This window comes from Marmota flaviventris, chromosome X (genome assembly GCF_047511675.1).
Source record: "Marmota flaviventris isolate mMarFla1 chromosome X, mMarFla1.hap1, whole genome shotgun sequence".
Classification (NCBI taxonomy): domain Eukaryota; kingdom Metazoa; phylum Chordata; class Mammalia; order Rodentia; family Sciuridae; genus Marmota; species Marmota flaviventris.
Window position 1 is genome coordinate 133,906,794 of NC_092518.1, and position 14,548 is coordinate 133,921,341.

General features: G+C 40.1%; 1 protein-coding gene across 1 annotated transcript in view; it reads left to right on the plus strand.

The window, feature by feature from the left end:
* Positions 1–1,134: 1,134 nt before the first annotated feature.
* The window catches only part of Tktl1 (transketolase like 1), a 29,502-nt gene continuing 16,088 nt past the window's right edge, over positions 1,135–14,548 (plus strand). The window contains exons 1-5 of the mRNA XM_027921760.1: positions 1,135–1,233; positions 4,025–4,122; positions 5,896–6,087; positions 6,167–6,294; positions 7,900–8,093. Coding sequence (XP_027777561.1) covers positions 1,150–1,233; positions 4,025–4,122; positions 5,896–6,087; positions 6,167–6,294; positions 7,900–8,093 — 696 coding nt within the window. The 5' untranslated portion in view covers positions 1,135–1,149. The remainder of the gene's footprint in view (positions 1,234–4,024; positions 4,123–5,895; positions 6,088–6,166; positions 6,295–7,899; positions 8,094–14,548) is intronic.

Sequence of the window (14,548 nt, forward strand, 5' to 3'; positions counted from 1 at the left end):
TGGCGCTGAGGATCGAACCCAGCACCCCGCACATGCCAGGCAAGCGCGTTACCGCTTGAGCCACATCCTCAGCCCAGTTCCTTACATTTTCTGTATATTAACCCTCTGTCAGATAAATAGTTGGCAAATGTTTTCAGGAAGAAGCTTTTGTTCTTTGTCCTTTCTCCCTGTCCCTTTTATTTTTTATTTATTTTATTTTATTTTATTTTGGTATTGGGGATTGAACCCAGGATGCTTCACAACTGAGCCACAACATCATGACTTTTAAAATATTTTTATTAAAACAACTAACTTGCTTAGGGCCTTGCTAAGTTTCTAACGCTGGTTTTGAACTCACAATCCTCCTGCCTCAGCCTTCTGAGCCACCAGGATTACAGGTGTGGACCACTGTGCTGGCTTCTTCTCCTCTTTAAACTAAAAATTGACACCAGGAGTGGTGGTGCATATGGGTAATCTAAGGACCCAGGAGGCTGAGACACAAGGATTGTAAGTCAAGGTCAGCTGCAACAATTTAATGAGGCCCTAAGCAACTTAGTAATACCCTGTTTCAAAAATAAAAAAAAAAAGGACTGAGGATGTAGATCACTGGTAAAGTGCTCCTGTGCTCAACTCCCTGTTTAAACAAATAAATTTAAAACTGTCTACACTTACATGTAAGCTACTTTCTAAGAGCATTAGTTATTTCAGCATTCAGGAAAGGCCCAAGTTACTTGACCGTGAGAAATTTTCCAGTCTTTCACCATTCACTTCTAATAACAAGTTCATTTTAGGTAGTAGAAAGAGATATGCATGACATTTTTCATTAATGATGCTCCTGAAATTTCCTCAGAAATTTCATTTCACTATGGATGAAATCACACGGGTGAAATGATGCTCAAGTTGAACTCAGAAGGTGAACTTGCTCTGAGTGCAAGTGCTCCCAATAGAAGGGAACTAGCCTCAGAGCATCTCACTGTGTGCAAGAGATTGTGAGGTTACTGGGCTGTGAAGCAGTCTTCAGCCATGAGTTGGGAGGCCATGGACTCCCTTGGATTGTGGAGAGCATAAGCTGAAAGGCAGCTTCATGCACTGTCACATGCCTTTGAGAATTGACTTGCTTTGTGTCTGCCTTTCAGCCACCCTACATCATGCAGCAGTGCTGCCGAGATCATGTCTGTGCTTTTCTTCCACACAATGAGATATAAACAGTCAGACCCAGAGAACCCAGACAACGACCGATTCATCCTCTCAAAGGTACGTCGGCAGGGGAACCCTGGGCCTGTTCTGATGCTTGCTTCTTAACCAGTTTTTAAGTCATCATGTGGCAACAGGCCTAAAATGGGCCCTGTTTATCATGTTGGTTCTTTGTGTACATCATAAAATCCTGCCACCTGAGGGGGGCTCTTGTCTCCATCAAACCTAAAAAGTGAAGCCTTGAGGAAGTGGGCTCACTTGCCCCACACTTCATGGCCAGAAGGCAGCAGAATTGGTCTGAGTGTTGAGCCCAGGCTTGGTCCATGACATTGTAGGTCATCAACTCCAAGGGCATGCAAGGCAGCTAACCAGAGCTTGTTAAAGGAGGCAGGAACCATAGAGAGGAAGACAAACCTAGAGACATGATCAGAAGAATCTTCAGCGGCACAGTTCCACTAGGTGAGAAATACAAAATTGAAAGGGAATCTGAGGGCACAAAGCATGTGGAGAATTCCAGGTAAGGTCAGAAAGTCCCAGAGAGCAGTGGAGAATGGGAAACAGGAAAGAGATCTGAGAATGACAAGTACCATTCATTTATTCATGGTAGTGATGAACATGGCACTGGTCTGTGAATGAAGCTGGCATTTGGACAGAGGAGACAGACGAGATACAAACCTGGAAATAGATAGCAAATCTGATGAGGCTAAGCATTCTGGAACAAAGTAAGGTGGAGGGAGGGGGTAGAGGGCACTGGTTGAAAGAGAATAATCCAGAGACCATGATACTGATGTTTGAACAGCAATTTATAAAGTGAGAGAGTGAACTATGCTCATATCTAAGCACAAGCACTTGGGTAGCAGCAACTACAAGTGCTAAGGCCCTGAGGCAGATATGTGCCCATTGTGCTTAAGGGACAGCAAGAAAGCTAAAGTGCCTGGGGTAGTGAGAAGGCAAGTAGGAGGTAAGGGGGCTGAAGTGGGCAAGCTGGTGTAAGAACTTGGGCTGTTAGCATAGATCTGTTAACCTGGTTTAAGTTTTTGTTGTTGTTTGTTTTTGTTGTTTTGGGTTCTGGGGGTTTAACCCAGGGAAACTTTACCACTGAGCCAAATCCCCAGCCCTACTTATTTTTGATACTTTATATCAAAAATATTTATTATAAAAATATTTATATTATATTTTTATATTTTGACAGTTCTCATTAAATTGCTTAGGGCCTCAGCCTCTGAAGTTGCTGGGATTACAGGTGTGTACCACCATCCTGGCTTAGGTTTTTTGTTTTTTTAGTTGTCAATGGACCTTTATTTTATTTATTTTTATGTGGTGCTGAGAATAGAACCCAGTGCCTCACATATGCTAGAGTACTTGCCTAGCCCCTGGCTTAAGTTTTTTTTTAATATTTATTTTTTAGTTGTAGTTGGACACAACAACTTTATTTCATTTGTTTATTTTTGTATGTGGTGCTGAGGATCGAACCCAGGGTCTCGCATGTGCGAGGCAAGTGCTCTACTGCTAAGCCACATCCCCAGCCGCTGCTTCCCTCTACCTTAAGTTTTAATAGACTCCTACTGGTGGCTGGGTTGAGAATGTCTGGGTCGGGGAGGCAGAAGAGGCCACTGCATTGACAGGCAAGGGATGTCAGTAATTAGGCTGAGATGGCAGCAGCAGAAGCTATTAAATAAATTCAGTATATCTGGAAGCTCAGGAGTGGGGCATGTCCCGCCAGAGCAGCAACCCTTTTTCATGGGTCACATTCTCTTCATGGCACAGGGATTTTGGTACATGCAAACTGGATGTTAGCAGAGGTGTGGCAAAGTAGTAGTGGAAAGTGATCTGCTTATAGTAGTGGCACTTCTGTATGACCAACAGTTCACCTGAGTTTTACAAACCAGGAAACTCACAAACTTTAGTGTTGGGGGTTTCTATTTAAGAACCCATATTTTCTTTTTTTATATATTTATTTTTTAGTTGTAGTTGTCTTTATTTTATTTATTTTTATGTGGTGTGAGGATCTAACCCGGGGCCTCGCACGTGCTAGGCAAGCGCTCTACCTCTGTGCCACAATCCCAGCCCCAAAGAACCCATATTTTCTAAAAGATTGCACATGTGGTTTTTGCATGGCTGGAACAAAGGCCTTGGGAAGATGCCTTACATTTTCTGCTTTGCAGTTAAGTTCCCTCCTCTGTGTTCCCAAAATTCTAGTCACCCTCCCCATGCTGAATTCTGTGGTTACCTGGGCATGGCATCTTTTTTGGGGGGCGGGGTCCCTGGGATTGAACTTGGGGGCACTGGACCACTGAGCCATATCCTAGCCCTATTTTGTATTTTATTTAGAGACAGGGTCTCACTGAGTTGCTTAGTCCCTCACTTTTTGCTGAGGCTGGCTTTGAACTCTCAATCCTCCTGTCTCAGCCTCCTGAGCAGCTGGGGTTACAAGTGTATGCCACCATGCCCAGCTGGCATCTTTTTTTTTTTTTTAAGAATTAAAAAAAATTCTTGGGTTGTAGATTGACGCAATACCATTATGTTATTCATTTATTTTTATGTGGTGCTGAGAATTGAACCCAGTGCCTCACACATGCTTGGCAAGCACTCTACCACTGAGCCACAACCCCAGTCCTGGGCGTGGCATCTTTGTCACTCCAGTTTCCAGCCCAGACTGGGTGGGGCTCAACCCATAGTCCTCTTATGACATTGATCTGAGACTCAGGGTGCATGTGGGCGTGTCAAAGAGGAATTCATTTAGCCTGGTGGGATGGTCAACAGGAGTGGCTTACATTCAGCACTGGAAATCTGCTTGACATTCTTGTCCTACAGCTGCTCCTAGGTTCATTGGGTCCCTTTTCTCTTACAGAGACTGTCCTTTGTTGATGTGGCAACAGGATGGCTTGGGCAAGGACTGGGGGCTGCGTGTGGGATGGCATATACTGGCAAGTACTTTGACCAGGCCAGGTAAGGCACTTACCCATATTCACTCCACTGCCCCATCTTCTCACTTAAACTTTTCAGTTCAATAGTTTGGGAAGACAAATGGTTTTTAAAGCTCATGTTACCAAGTATTGGAGCAGTAAAGAAATCAGGTTTCTGGAAACTGTCTTACCATTCCTGGTTGGGGTCTAAGTGGTAGCTGCAGTACAGGTACCTCTGTATTAGCACATAGATCTTTCCTAAGTAACAACTTTGTGTTTTCCATCTCTGGTGATCTTTCCTCTAGAATGAACTCATTAGTGGGTTTTTCTTTGCATAGGGCCCCTGAATGCTAATAACAAAGGACGTTTTTCTGGGTTGGTTCCCCCTTTTTCTTTTGTTTTAGTTGTAGATGGATGCAATTCCTTTAATTATTTGTATGTGGTGCTGAGGATCAAACCCAGTGTCTCACACATGCTAGGCAAGTGCTCTTCTAGTACTGAGCTACATCTTTAGCCCTGGTTCCCCCTTTTCAAAGACAAGAAAATCAGTCTCTTTCTTGAAAGGTTGCTGTTGCTGATGTGGGAGCAAAGCAGTGGTGATGTACCTGGTCCAGTTCCATGAGCACCCACGTCCTCTGCTGTGTATAGCAGGCCTGAGTCCAGAGCCCCTCGGGTTCAATTTCTCCAGGGTGGGGAGCTTCTGTCTCCTTGGGAAAACAGCCACCTAGCTCCTCAGATGGGGAAGAACCCTAAATGATCAGTTCCCCTGGGCTCCATGGCGACTCTGGAAGCATTTCATTGTGCTTCCTCTAGTCCTTAGGCTACCCTGCTCCATTTCCCATAGGTCTGAAATTTTTCATTGGTGACTGTTTCTCTTTTTCTTATCCTGGAGTTAACTTTTTTTTTTTTAACTTAGAGCATTTTAGTGAGATCTGAGGTACATACCCAGCCTTTTTTTTTTTTTTTTTTTTTCAAATTTTGAGACACGGTCTTGCTAAATTTATTAAGGCCTCACTAAGTTGCTGAGGCTGGCCTCAAACTTGTGACCCACCTGTCTCAGCTTCCTGAGTTGCTGGAATTATAGGCATGCACCACCATACATGGAAGAATGTTTTGATTGTTATAGTTATTGTAGATAAATTGTAATATCAGAAATAGAAGGAAGTGGTACTGGGCGTGGTAGTGCATGCCTATAATCCCAGCAGCTTGGGAGGCTGAGGTAGGAGGATTGTGAGTTCAAAGCCAGCCTCAGCAATTTAGGAAGGCCCTAAGCAAATTAGTGAGACCCTGTCTATATAAAATATTTAAAAGGACTGGAGATGTGGCTCAATGGTTACGCACCCTTGGGTTCAATCCCCAGTACAGGAAGGAAGGGAGGGAGGGAAGGAGGGAAGGAAGGGAAGGAAAGAAATAGAAGATAGTGGTACTTAAAAATGGAATTTGCCAAGAAAATTTAAGTGTATATGTTGTTTGGGAATTTCAGGGAACTGCTTTCTTCCCATTCCCCTCTTGCCTTTTGCTTTCTGATTGAGAGAAATAGCAGAAGCAGCTAAAAATAGCCTCAGAGCTGGAATGAGAAAGCTCACCAAAGGTGATGACCATCTCATGAGGCCCAAGCATTTAGAATGTCCTTTCTTCAGCTGCTGAGTATGCTTAGAATTGGTAAGGAGAAAATAGGCATAGGGACCTGATGATCTGAAGTGGCATCTCCAGTCTTGTCCAGTCTGTTCCTTTGTCCCTGTCCCTGAAATGCATTTGTTTGAGTGGTCCAGGTAAGCCCCCAGCAGGATCCTAAACTTTTCTTGGCTTGTTCCAGCTACCGTGTGTTCTGCCTCCTGGGAGATGGTGAGTCGTCTGAAGGCTCTGTCTGGGAGGCATTGGCCTTCGCTTCCTACTACAGTCTGGATAATCTTGTGGTGATCTTTGATGTGAACCGCCTGGGACATGGTGGCACCTTGCCCCTTGAGCACTGCATAGAAGTCTATCAGAAGCGCTGTGAAGCCTTTGGGTAACCATACCTTTTCTTGCCTTACCTTCTTTCTGTCCTGCTTCCCTTCTTCGTTGTAACCTGGTATCCTTGTTAACAGGTGGAACACTTACATGGTGGATGGTCGTGATGTGGAGGCACTGTGCCAGGTGTTCTGGCAAGCAGCTCAAGTGAAAAGCAAGCCCACTGCCGTGGTTGCCAAGACCTTCAAGGGGAGGGGCATGCCAAGTAAGTGTTTCTTTCCTACTTGTGTGTATTCAGAACATTGGTGTGCACAGCAGAAGGATGCAAAGCAAATGCCTTTTCCTTAGTGAACAATGATAACACCTGTAACATGTGCTCAAGACTCCTCTCTTGCCCTCACTAGATAACTCTGTCTGGTTAGGGTAGGAGGCGAAAGCCAGTCAACAGTGATTTATCTACCTGTGTGAAGGAGTGGCTAGGAGAAGAGTTCACTAAGTGTTCATTTATCTACAATAACTATAACAATCAAAACATTCTTCCATGTGTGGTGGTGCATTAATTGGAAGGCTAATGCGAAATGATCTTCACTGTTCCATTCATAGAATGATAAACTGTGCTACATGTATGAGCAGCCCCATGAATAAGAGTATGCATACATGTATACTTGCTTTGGCCCAGGCCATCTAGAAAAACACAGGGACTTGGTGAAGTATCACATCTTGAAATGGCAGCTGTGGAACTAGGATTGGGGGAGGAAGGTAGGGTTTTTTTAAAACACATTATTTTAGTTAGTTAATGGACCTTTATTTTAGTTATTTATATGTGGTGCTGAGAATCAAACCCAGTGCTCACACGTTAGGCAAGTTCTCTGCCACTGAGCTACAACCCCAGCCCAAGGTGGGTTTTTTTTGTGTTTTTTTTTTTTTTTTTGGTTTGGCTGGTTGGTTTTAAAAATTTTTTTTTTGTAGTTGTACATAGACATCATGCTATGCTGTTTGTTATTTGTTTATTTTTATGTGGTGCTAAGAATTGAACCCAGTGCCTCACATGCGTCAGGTAAGTGCTCTGCCACTGAGCTATAGCCCCAGTCCAGAAAGGAGTTTTAAAAGACTAAGTCCTTGCATACTTAAGGCTGTCTGAAATTGTTCAAGTTTAGATTTCTGGTTTCTTTAAACAATAATATAGATATTTTAGAATAAAACCAGTCCACAACTCTTCCCCCAAATATAATCTTACTGTGGTTCCCCCAGTTCCATAAATAACATTACCAGTGTTTCCTTGGCAGAACCCTGGGCACTGTCCTTGACTCTCCCTCTCCCCTATGTTGTCACTCCATATATGTGATCCCTTAGAGTATGTAAGATGTGTTTTCCCCTCCCCATCTCAACTGCCACAATTGTTGCCAAGCCCCCATCATCTCTTCTGAACTGCAACAACATCTGGAGGGGTCTGTCTACTTCCAGCTTGCTTCCTTCCAAGCCAGTCTCCACATTGCTACCACAGTGATCTTTATACAACATGACTAATCATTTACTAATCCAATCCCTTCAATGGTTTCCCAGGTTGTGTTGGATAAAATTCAGACTCTTTATACCCATGAGCCCTCCACTCCACAGTCTACCCTTTCTGTGTTTTCAACGTAATCTCCCACATTCTTCTCTCCATTTACCGAATATGGGCCAATGGCCCCCTTTAAAGTCACATGGCCTTTGTTCAGGCTGATCTCTCTGACTGCAGTACCATACTAGGCCCCTCTATGCCTGGTTCTTAATGGGAGTCCTAGATTTAACATTTTTTAATCGTAAAGCCTTTCAAATGACCTAATAGATGCTCATTAAAAGTTTGGAATGAATGGCTTTTTTCTTGCAGATGTTGAAGATGCAGAAAGTTGGTATGGAAAACCAATGCCAAAAGAAAGAGCAGATGCAATTATCAAATTAATTGAGAGCCAGATACAGACCAACAGGAGTCTTGTACCACAAACCCCTATTGAGGATTCACCTCAAGTCAATATCATGGATATAAAAATGACCTGTTCACCTGCTTATGAAGTTGGCGATGTGGTAAGCAAAATGTGGGTGATTGACTAAATCATGTATATCAACATGCTTTGTTCTCTTTCTTCCTAAATACATAGTATTCTTGATTTATCTTAATATCAATGGATAAACCAATTGTGTGATAATTACTTAATGGTTATAATCAGTAAAGATGGGTTTATTCTCTTTTTTTATTCTTTGCTTTTATACTTACTTAGGTCTGAATTTTCATACTGATCAATTCCTATTTATTACCATCCAGGGCCTTATGGCTTTGTCTTGCTTCCTTAGTTCAATTTTTGCCCTGACAGTCCAACTATGCACAAAACTACCATGATTGTGTGTCTGCCTGAGAAGGATGGGCCAATCTTTTGAACTTTATGCTGGATTACACAAGAAAGCAGTCCAATTTATCAAACAACAATTCTTCAAAAAGGAATCAAGTTATGTGTAAAACCCTAAACATAAAGCCTTATATAAAAGTTTTTGGTGTGTGTGTGTGTGTGTATTTATTTAAGACAAGGTGTTGCTATGCTGCCCAGGCTGTCCTCAGACTCCTGGGCTTGAATGATCCTGCCTGAAGAGCTGAACTGTAGTTGTACACCACCATGCCCAGTGGGTTTTGTTATTTTTATATTCTGCCCTGTGGTATACTATAGCAGACCTAAAAAAGGTTGGGTCTTCAAGACAGAAGAAATAAGGCAGCAGGCCTAGGTGGAAATATTTTTAAGGCATTTAAAAATATTTTTTTTTAGTTGTAGATGGACGCAATACCTTTGTTTCATTTATTTGTTTTTATGTGGTGCTGAGGATCAAACCCAGTACCTCACACCTAATAGGCAAGTACTCCACCACTGAGATACAACCTCAGCCTGGAAGGAAGTATTTTTTGACTCTTCTTTTATTTTCCCTATTTATTTGCACAAATTTTGAGTATTGGTTGTTTTATTTTTATAATATTTATTTTTTAGGTGTAGATAGACACAGACACAATACCTTTATTTTTATGTGGTGCTGAGGATCGAACCCGGGCCCTGCCCATGCTGGGCGAGCACTCTACCGCTGAGCCACAATCCCAGCCCCATTTGGTTGTTTTCTTAACCTGATAATATAGATTAAAACCAGATGAATTAACCACTTGAGAAATTAGGAACGAAATTAAAAAGCAGAAGGGTACTTTGGCAATGTGTCTTAATACTTCAGCTCTTCATACCCTTCAAACTAGCTGTGCAACTTATAGGGATTTATCCTATAAAAACACATATCTGTAAGCATGCAGATATGTCTATTGGAAGGAATGTTGATTGCAGTGTGGGTTCTGATACCAAAATTGGAAACAACCCAGCAAGAGAGGCTGAGCTTGCCTAAATTATTACTAGAAGTTTTTGAATGAAAAGTAACATATGATTTTATTTTTGTGTAGAAAATCTTAAAAGGAGTTAGCACATTATTTATTATAGGACATAAAAGTGTATTTAGAGGAATGACATCAAATTGTTAAGTGTTTATCTGAAAGAAGGGATTATGGGAACTTTTAATTTTTTAAAGAACTTATGAATAGGAAAAATGTATTAGGGAAGCAGAGTAGTTTGTCAAAAATCAGCAAATTAGCTGGATGCAGTGGCACATGCCTATAATCCCAGTGGCTCAGGAGGCTGAGGCAGGAGGATCTCAAGTTCAAAGCCAGCCTCAGCAGTGGTGAGGTGCTAATTAAGCAACTCAGTGAGACCCTGTCTCTAAATAAAATACAAAACAGGGTGGGGAAGTTGCTCAGTGGTTGAGTGCCCCTGAGTTCAATCCCCGGCACCCCTGCCCAAAAATCAGTGAATTAAAAAAGAAGACACATTAATGTGTGATTCTAAAATTGGTCCTTTGGGACTGGGGCTGTGGCTCAATGGCAGAGTGCTTGCCTAGTATATGTGAGGCACTGGGTTCAATCCTCAGCACCACATAGAAATAAACAAATAAAATAAAGGCATTATGTCCATCTACAACTCCAAAAATCAAATTAAAAACAAAAGAAGTTATAAAACTGGCCCTTTGAATTACCAATATAGCAAACAAGCTATTAGCTAGCCTCCTTGATGAGATAAAAGCCATAAATATATTAAATTTAGTCTTGGGGCTGCGGTTGTGGCTCAGTGGTAGAGTGCTTACCTAGTATGCATGAGGACCTGGGTTCAGTCCTCAGCACCACATAAAAATAAAAAAAATATTATGTCCACCTAAAACTACAAAATAAATTTAAAAAAAATAAAATTTAGTCTTTGGGAAAAGGCAATAAACACAGATACAGAGAACACATAAAGAATTAAGAGAGGGGCTGGGATTGTGGCTCAGAGGTAGAGCACTCGCCTAGCACGCGTGAGGCACTGAGTTCGATCCTCAGCACCACAGAAAAATTAAAAAAAAAATAAAGATATGTATCCATCTGTAACTAAAAAATATTAAAAAAAAAAGAATTAAGAGAGGGGGCTCAGTGGTAGAACACTCTCCTAGCATGTGTAAGGCACTGAGTTTGATCCTCAGCGACACATAATTAATTAATTAATTAATTAAATAAATAAGCAAATAAAATAAATAAATAGGTGTCGTGTCCGTCTACAACTAAAATATACATATATATTTATATATGAATAGAAAGCTATACAACTCCATGCTAATTGGTATGAAAACATGTTTAAAAGGATGGGGGCCATATTTTAGGAATGCATGAAATATCAAAAGTTGACTAAAAGAGATATAAAAAGCTTAAATCTGTCAATAGCCATAGGAAAAAGTCTTGAGAAAACTGTCCAAGATAATACCTCTGAAGCATCAGGTTCACCAAATTTCAAGGGTGACTTATTTTTAGCCTTCAAAGAATAGGTAATTCTTTAGCTGTTTCAAACCTTTCCAAATTTGAAGAACAAAGTATCATCTCAATTCATTTATGAAGCCAAAATGTAACAAAAATAGCCCAAAGAAAACTATAGACCAATTATAAATATCAGTGCAAAAAAAAACTAAGTAAAACATTAACCAAGGTCATGTGCATTAGTACATTAAAAGAAGTTTAAGACAACCTGCACAACTTAGCAAGACTGTCTCAACACTCAATTTTTTTTTTAAATGGCAAGTATATAAGTTTGATGCAATGGCATGTACCTATACTCTCAGAACTTGAGAGGCTAAAGTTGGAGGGTCCCCATTTTTATAACAAAGGTGAATAACTTTCAAATACCATTGTAAAGCCCAAAAAATCGAACAATTAAAGAGTCAGGGACTGTTTGACCTAATAATACATCAGTGAGTTATACAAAGGAGGAAAGAAAAACCTAATTATTTTTATATGTATTAAAGAAAGTAAAACATTAAGTAAAATTTCAGCATTCATTCCTGTTTGAAAAATTGCTTAGGGCTGGAGATGTTGCTCTTCAGTATAGTGCAAGACTAGGTTCAATTCTAGATAAATATATTGTAAATCTGGAGCCCCTTTTTAGTTTTAAATTTTTTTTAGTTGTATGTGGACACAATATCTTATTTATTTTTATGTGATGTTGAGTTTCAAGCCCAGTTCCTTACACATGCAAGGCAAGTGATCTACCACTGAGCCACAATGCCAGCCCCGGAGCCCCTTTTGTACCTAAAGGTAAAAACATTTTTAATAATCTTGCAAAGAGATTTAGCCCCACTCTGGAAATGTTAGTCACTGTGGTTAAATGAAAGAATAAAATAATCAGCACCAACAAGGAGAAGGTAAGTTTCATATTATTTGCAGATGATAGAGTTATATGTCTGGAAAACCCAAGAGAACCAGAAATGGTTAAAATTAAGAACAAAGACCAGTGAGAGAGCTTGTAGCAAAACTAACATACAAGAATCAATTCTTGTCAGTAAAGGGGGCAGAGAGAGAAGAGGGGAGGGGAGGGGAGGGGAGGGGAGGGGGGATAGTAGAGGATAGGAAAGACAGCAGAATACAACAGACACTAGTATGGCAATATGTAAATCAATGGATGTGTAACTGACGTGATTCTGCAATCTGTATATGGGGTAAAAATGGGAGCTCATAACCCACTTGAATCAAATTGTGAAATATGATATAACAAGAACTATGTAATGTTTTGAACAGCCAACAATAAAAAATTAAAAAAAAAAAAAAAAAAAAAAAGAATCAATTCTTTTTATTTACCTTAATTATTTTTTTAAATTTATTTATTTTTTAAATACACGACAACAGTAGAATGCATTACAATCCTAATTACACATATACGGCACAATTTTTTGTATCTCTGTATATAAAATATGTTCATTATACAAAATACATGTATGAAGATTTGAATTTGGTGCCAACATACCTTATATACAAACAGATGATATGAAAGTGGTATATATGTGTATTAAGAATTGTAATGCAAAAAAAAGAGTACATGTATAATGGCATAAATTGGTGTGAACATACTTTACCTTAATTATAATTGGTTATTAGGTATGATGGTAAGAAGATGATCCCTTTATAATAGTAAAATGGCCAAAAATAAATTTAGATATATAAAATCTGTATTAATATGCTTGTGCAACTAGAAGCCTAAAAGAAGATCATGTGCCTTTGTAAGAAATGCCCTAGACCATTTCTGTAAACAGGCCTCACGAAAGCCTTATTTTTAAAAAATTTATTTTTTAGTTTTAGGTGGACACAATATCTTTTTTATTTTATTTTTATGTGGTGCTGAGAATCGAACCCAGTGCCTTACACATGCTAGGCAAGCACGATACCACATGAGCCACATCCCAGCCCTCATGAAAGCCTTATTGCCATTTACATCTGGAAAGGGGAACCAGGTAGCTGAGGGACAGGAACAAAAGGAATATAGCCTCTTCATTTGATATCCTGTTATAGCTTTTGAATTTTATAGTGTGTGTACACATTGCCTTTTTTGTGGTGCTGGGGCTCTAACCCAGGGCCTCATGCATGCTAGACCTACGTCCATAGCACCACATTTTCTGTTTAAAATCTTTTTGTGGGGGAGGGATACTGGAAATTGAACTCAGGGGCACTCATCCACTGAGCAGCATCCCCAGCCATATATGATTTTCTGTGTCTGGTCTCTTTGACTTAGCATAGTGTTTTTGAAGCTCATTCATGCTGCAGTACTTTGTTTCTTTTTATGACTGAATAACATTCCATTTATAGGTATACCACATCTTGTTTATTCATTTATCCATTGATAGACATTTGGTTGTTTCTATCTTCTGAGTATTGGGAATAATGTTTCTTTGGACATTTGTGTCCAAGTTTTTGTATAGGTTTACATTTTATCTTGGGAATATACCTAGGAGTAGAATTGCTAAGTCATATGGTAATTCTGCACTTAACAGTTTGAGGATCCAGGTGCAGTGGCACACACTTGTAATCCCAGCAACTTGGGAAGCTGAAGCAGGAGCATCACAAGTTCAAAGTTGGCTCTGCACAACTAAGCAAGACTGTGTCTCAAAACAAAAAATAGAAAGCTTTGGGCATGTGGGTCAGTGGTTAAGTCCCTCTGGGTTCAATCCCTGGTGAAAAAAAAAACAGTTTCAGGGATTGCCAAGCCTTGTTTTGGTTTTTGGTTTGGTTTGGTCGTACTGAGGATTAGGTGCTTTACCCCTGAGCTACACCTTCAGCCCTTTTTAATTTTAAATTTTGATACAGGGCCTTGCTAAGTTGGAGGCTGGCCCAAAACTTGTGATCCTCCTACCTCAACCTTTAGAGTCCCTGGGATTAGGGGCATACATTACTGTGCCTGGATCCTTGTTTTTGTTGTTTTGGGGTTTGTTTGTTTTGTACTGGGGGTTAAACTTGGGCAGTCGACCACTGAGCCACATCCGCAGCCCTGTTTTGTATTTTATTTAGAGACAGGGTCTCACTGAGTTGCTTAGCGCCTTGCTTTTGCTGAGGCTGGCTTTGAACTCACAATACTCTTGCCTCAGCTTCCCTAGCTGCTGGGATTACAGGCGTGCACCACCCAGCTTGGTTTTTTGTTTTTTGTGGTGCTGGGGATTAAACCCAGGACCTTGTGCATGCAAGGCCAAGTACTTTACCAACAGAGCTATATCACCAGCCTTGTTCGGGGGTTTTTTGTTTGTTTTTGTTTTACCTTATTTTTTAATATAAAAAGTCCATATTGTAAAGATGCCAGGTCTCCCCTAAATTAATTTATAAATTCAGTTCAATCTCAAAGTATATCCTAATGGAATTTTTTATTATTGGTGTCATGATTCTAAAGTTGATATTTTATAGCTTGCAATTAGTTTCCAATTAGTATTATCAGTTTTATAATTAAAAAGCAACAGAGGCATCCACATTTTAGAAAATGAATTTAAAATTTTTAATGAACTATCTGAATGGGACAATAAATGTAGTTAATTCAGATGTTTCAAATAAAATGCCATCTGTGAATTTTTAGACAGTAAACTAATTAATGTAGCAAAGTTAATTGAAGAATGAAGTAAAAAACTAC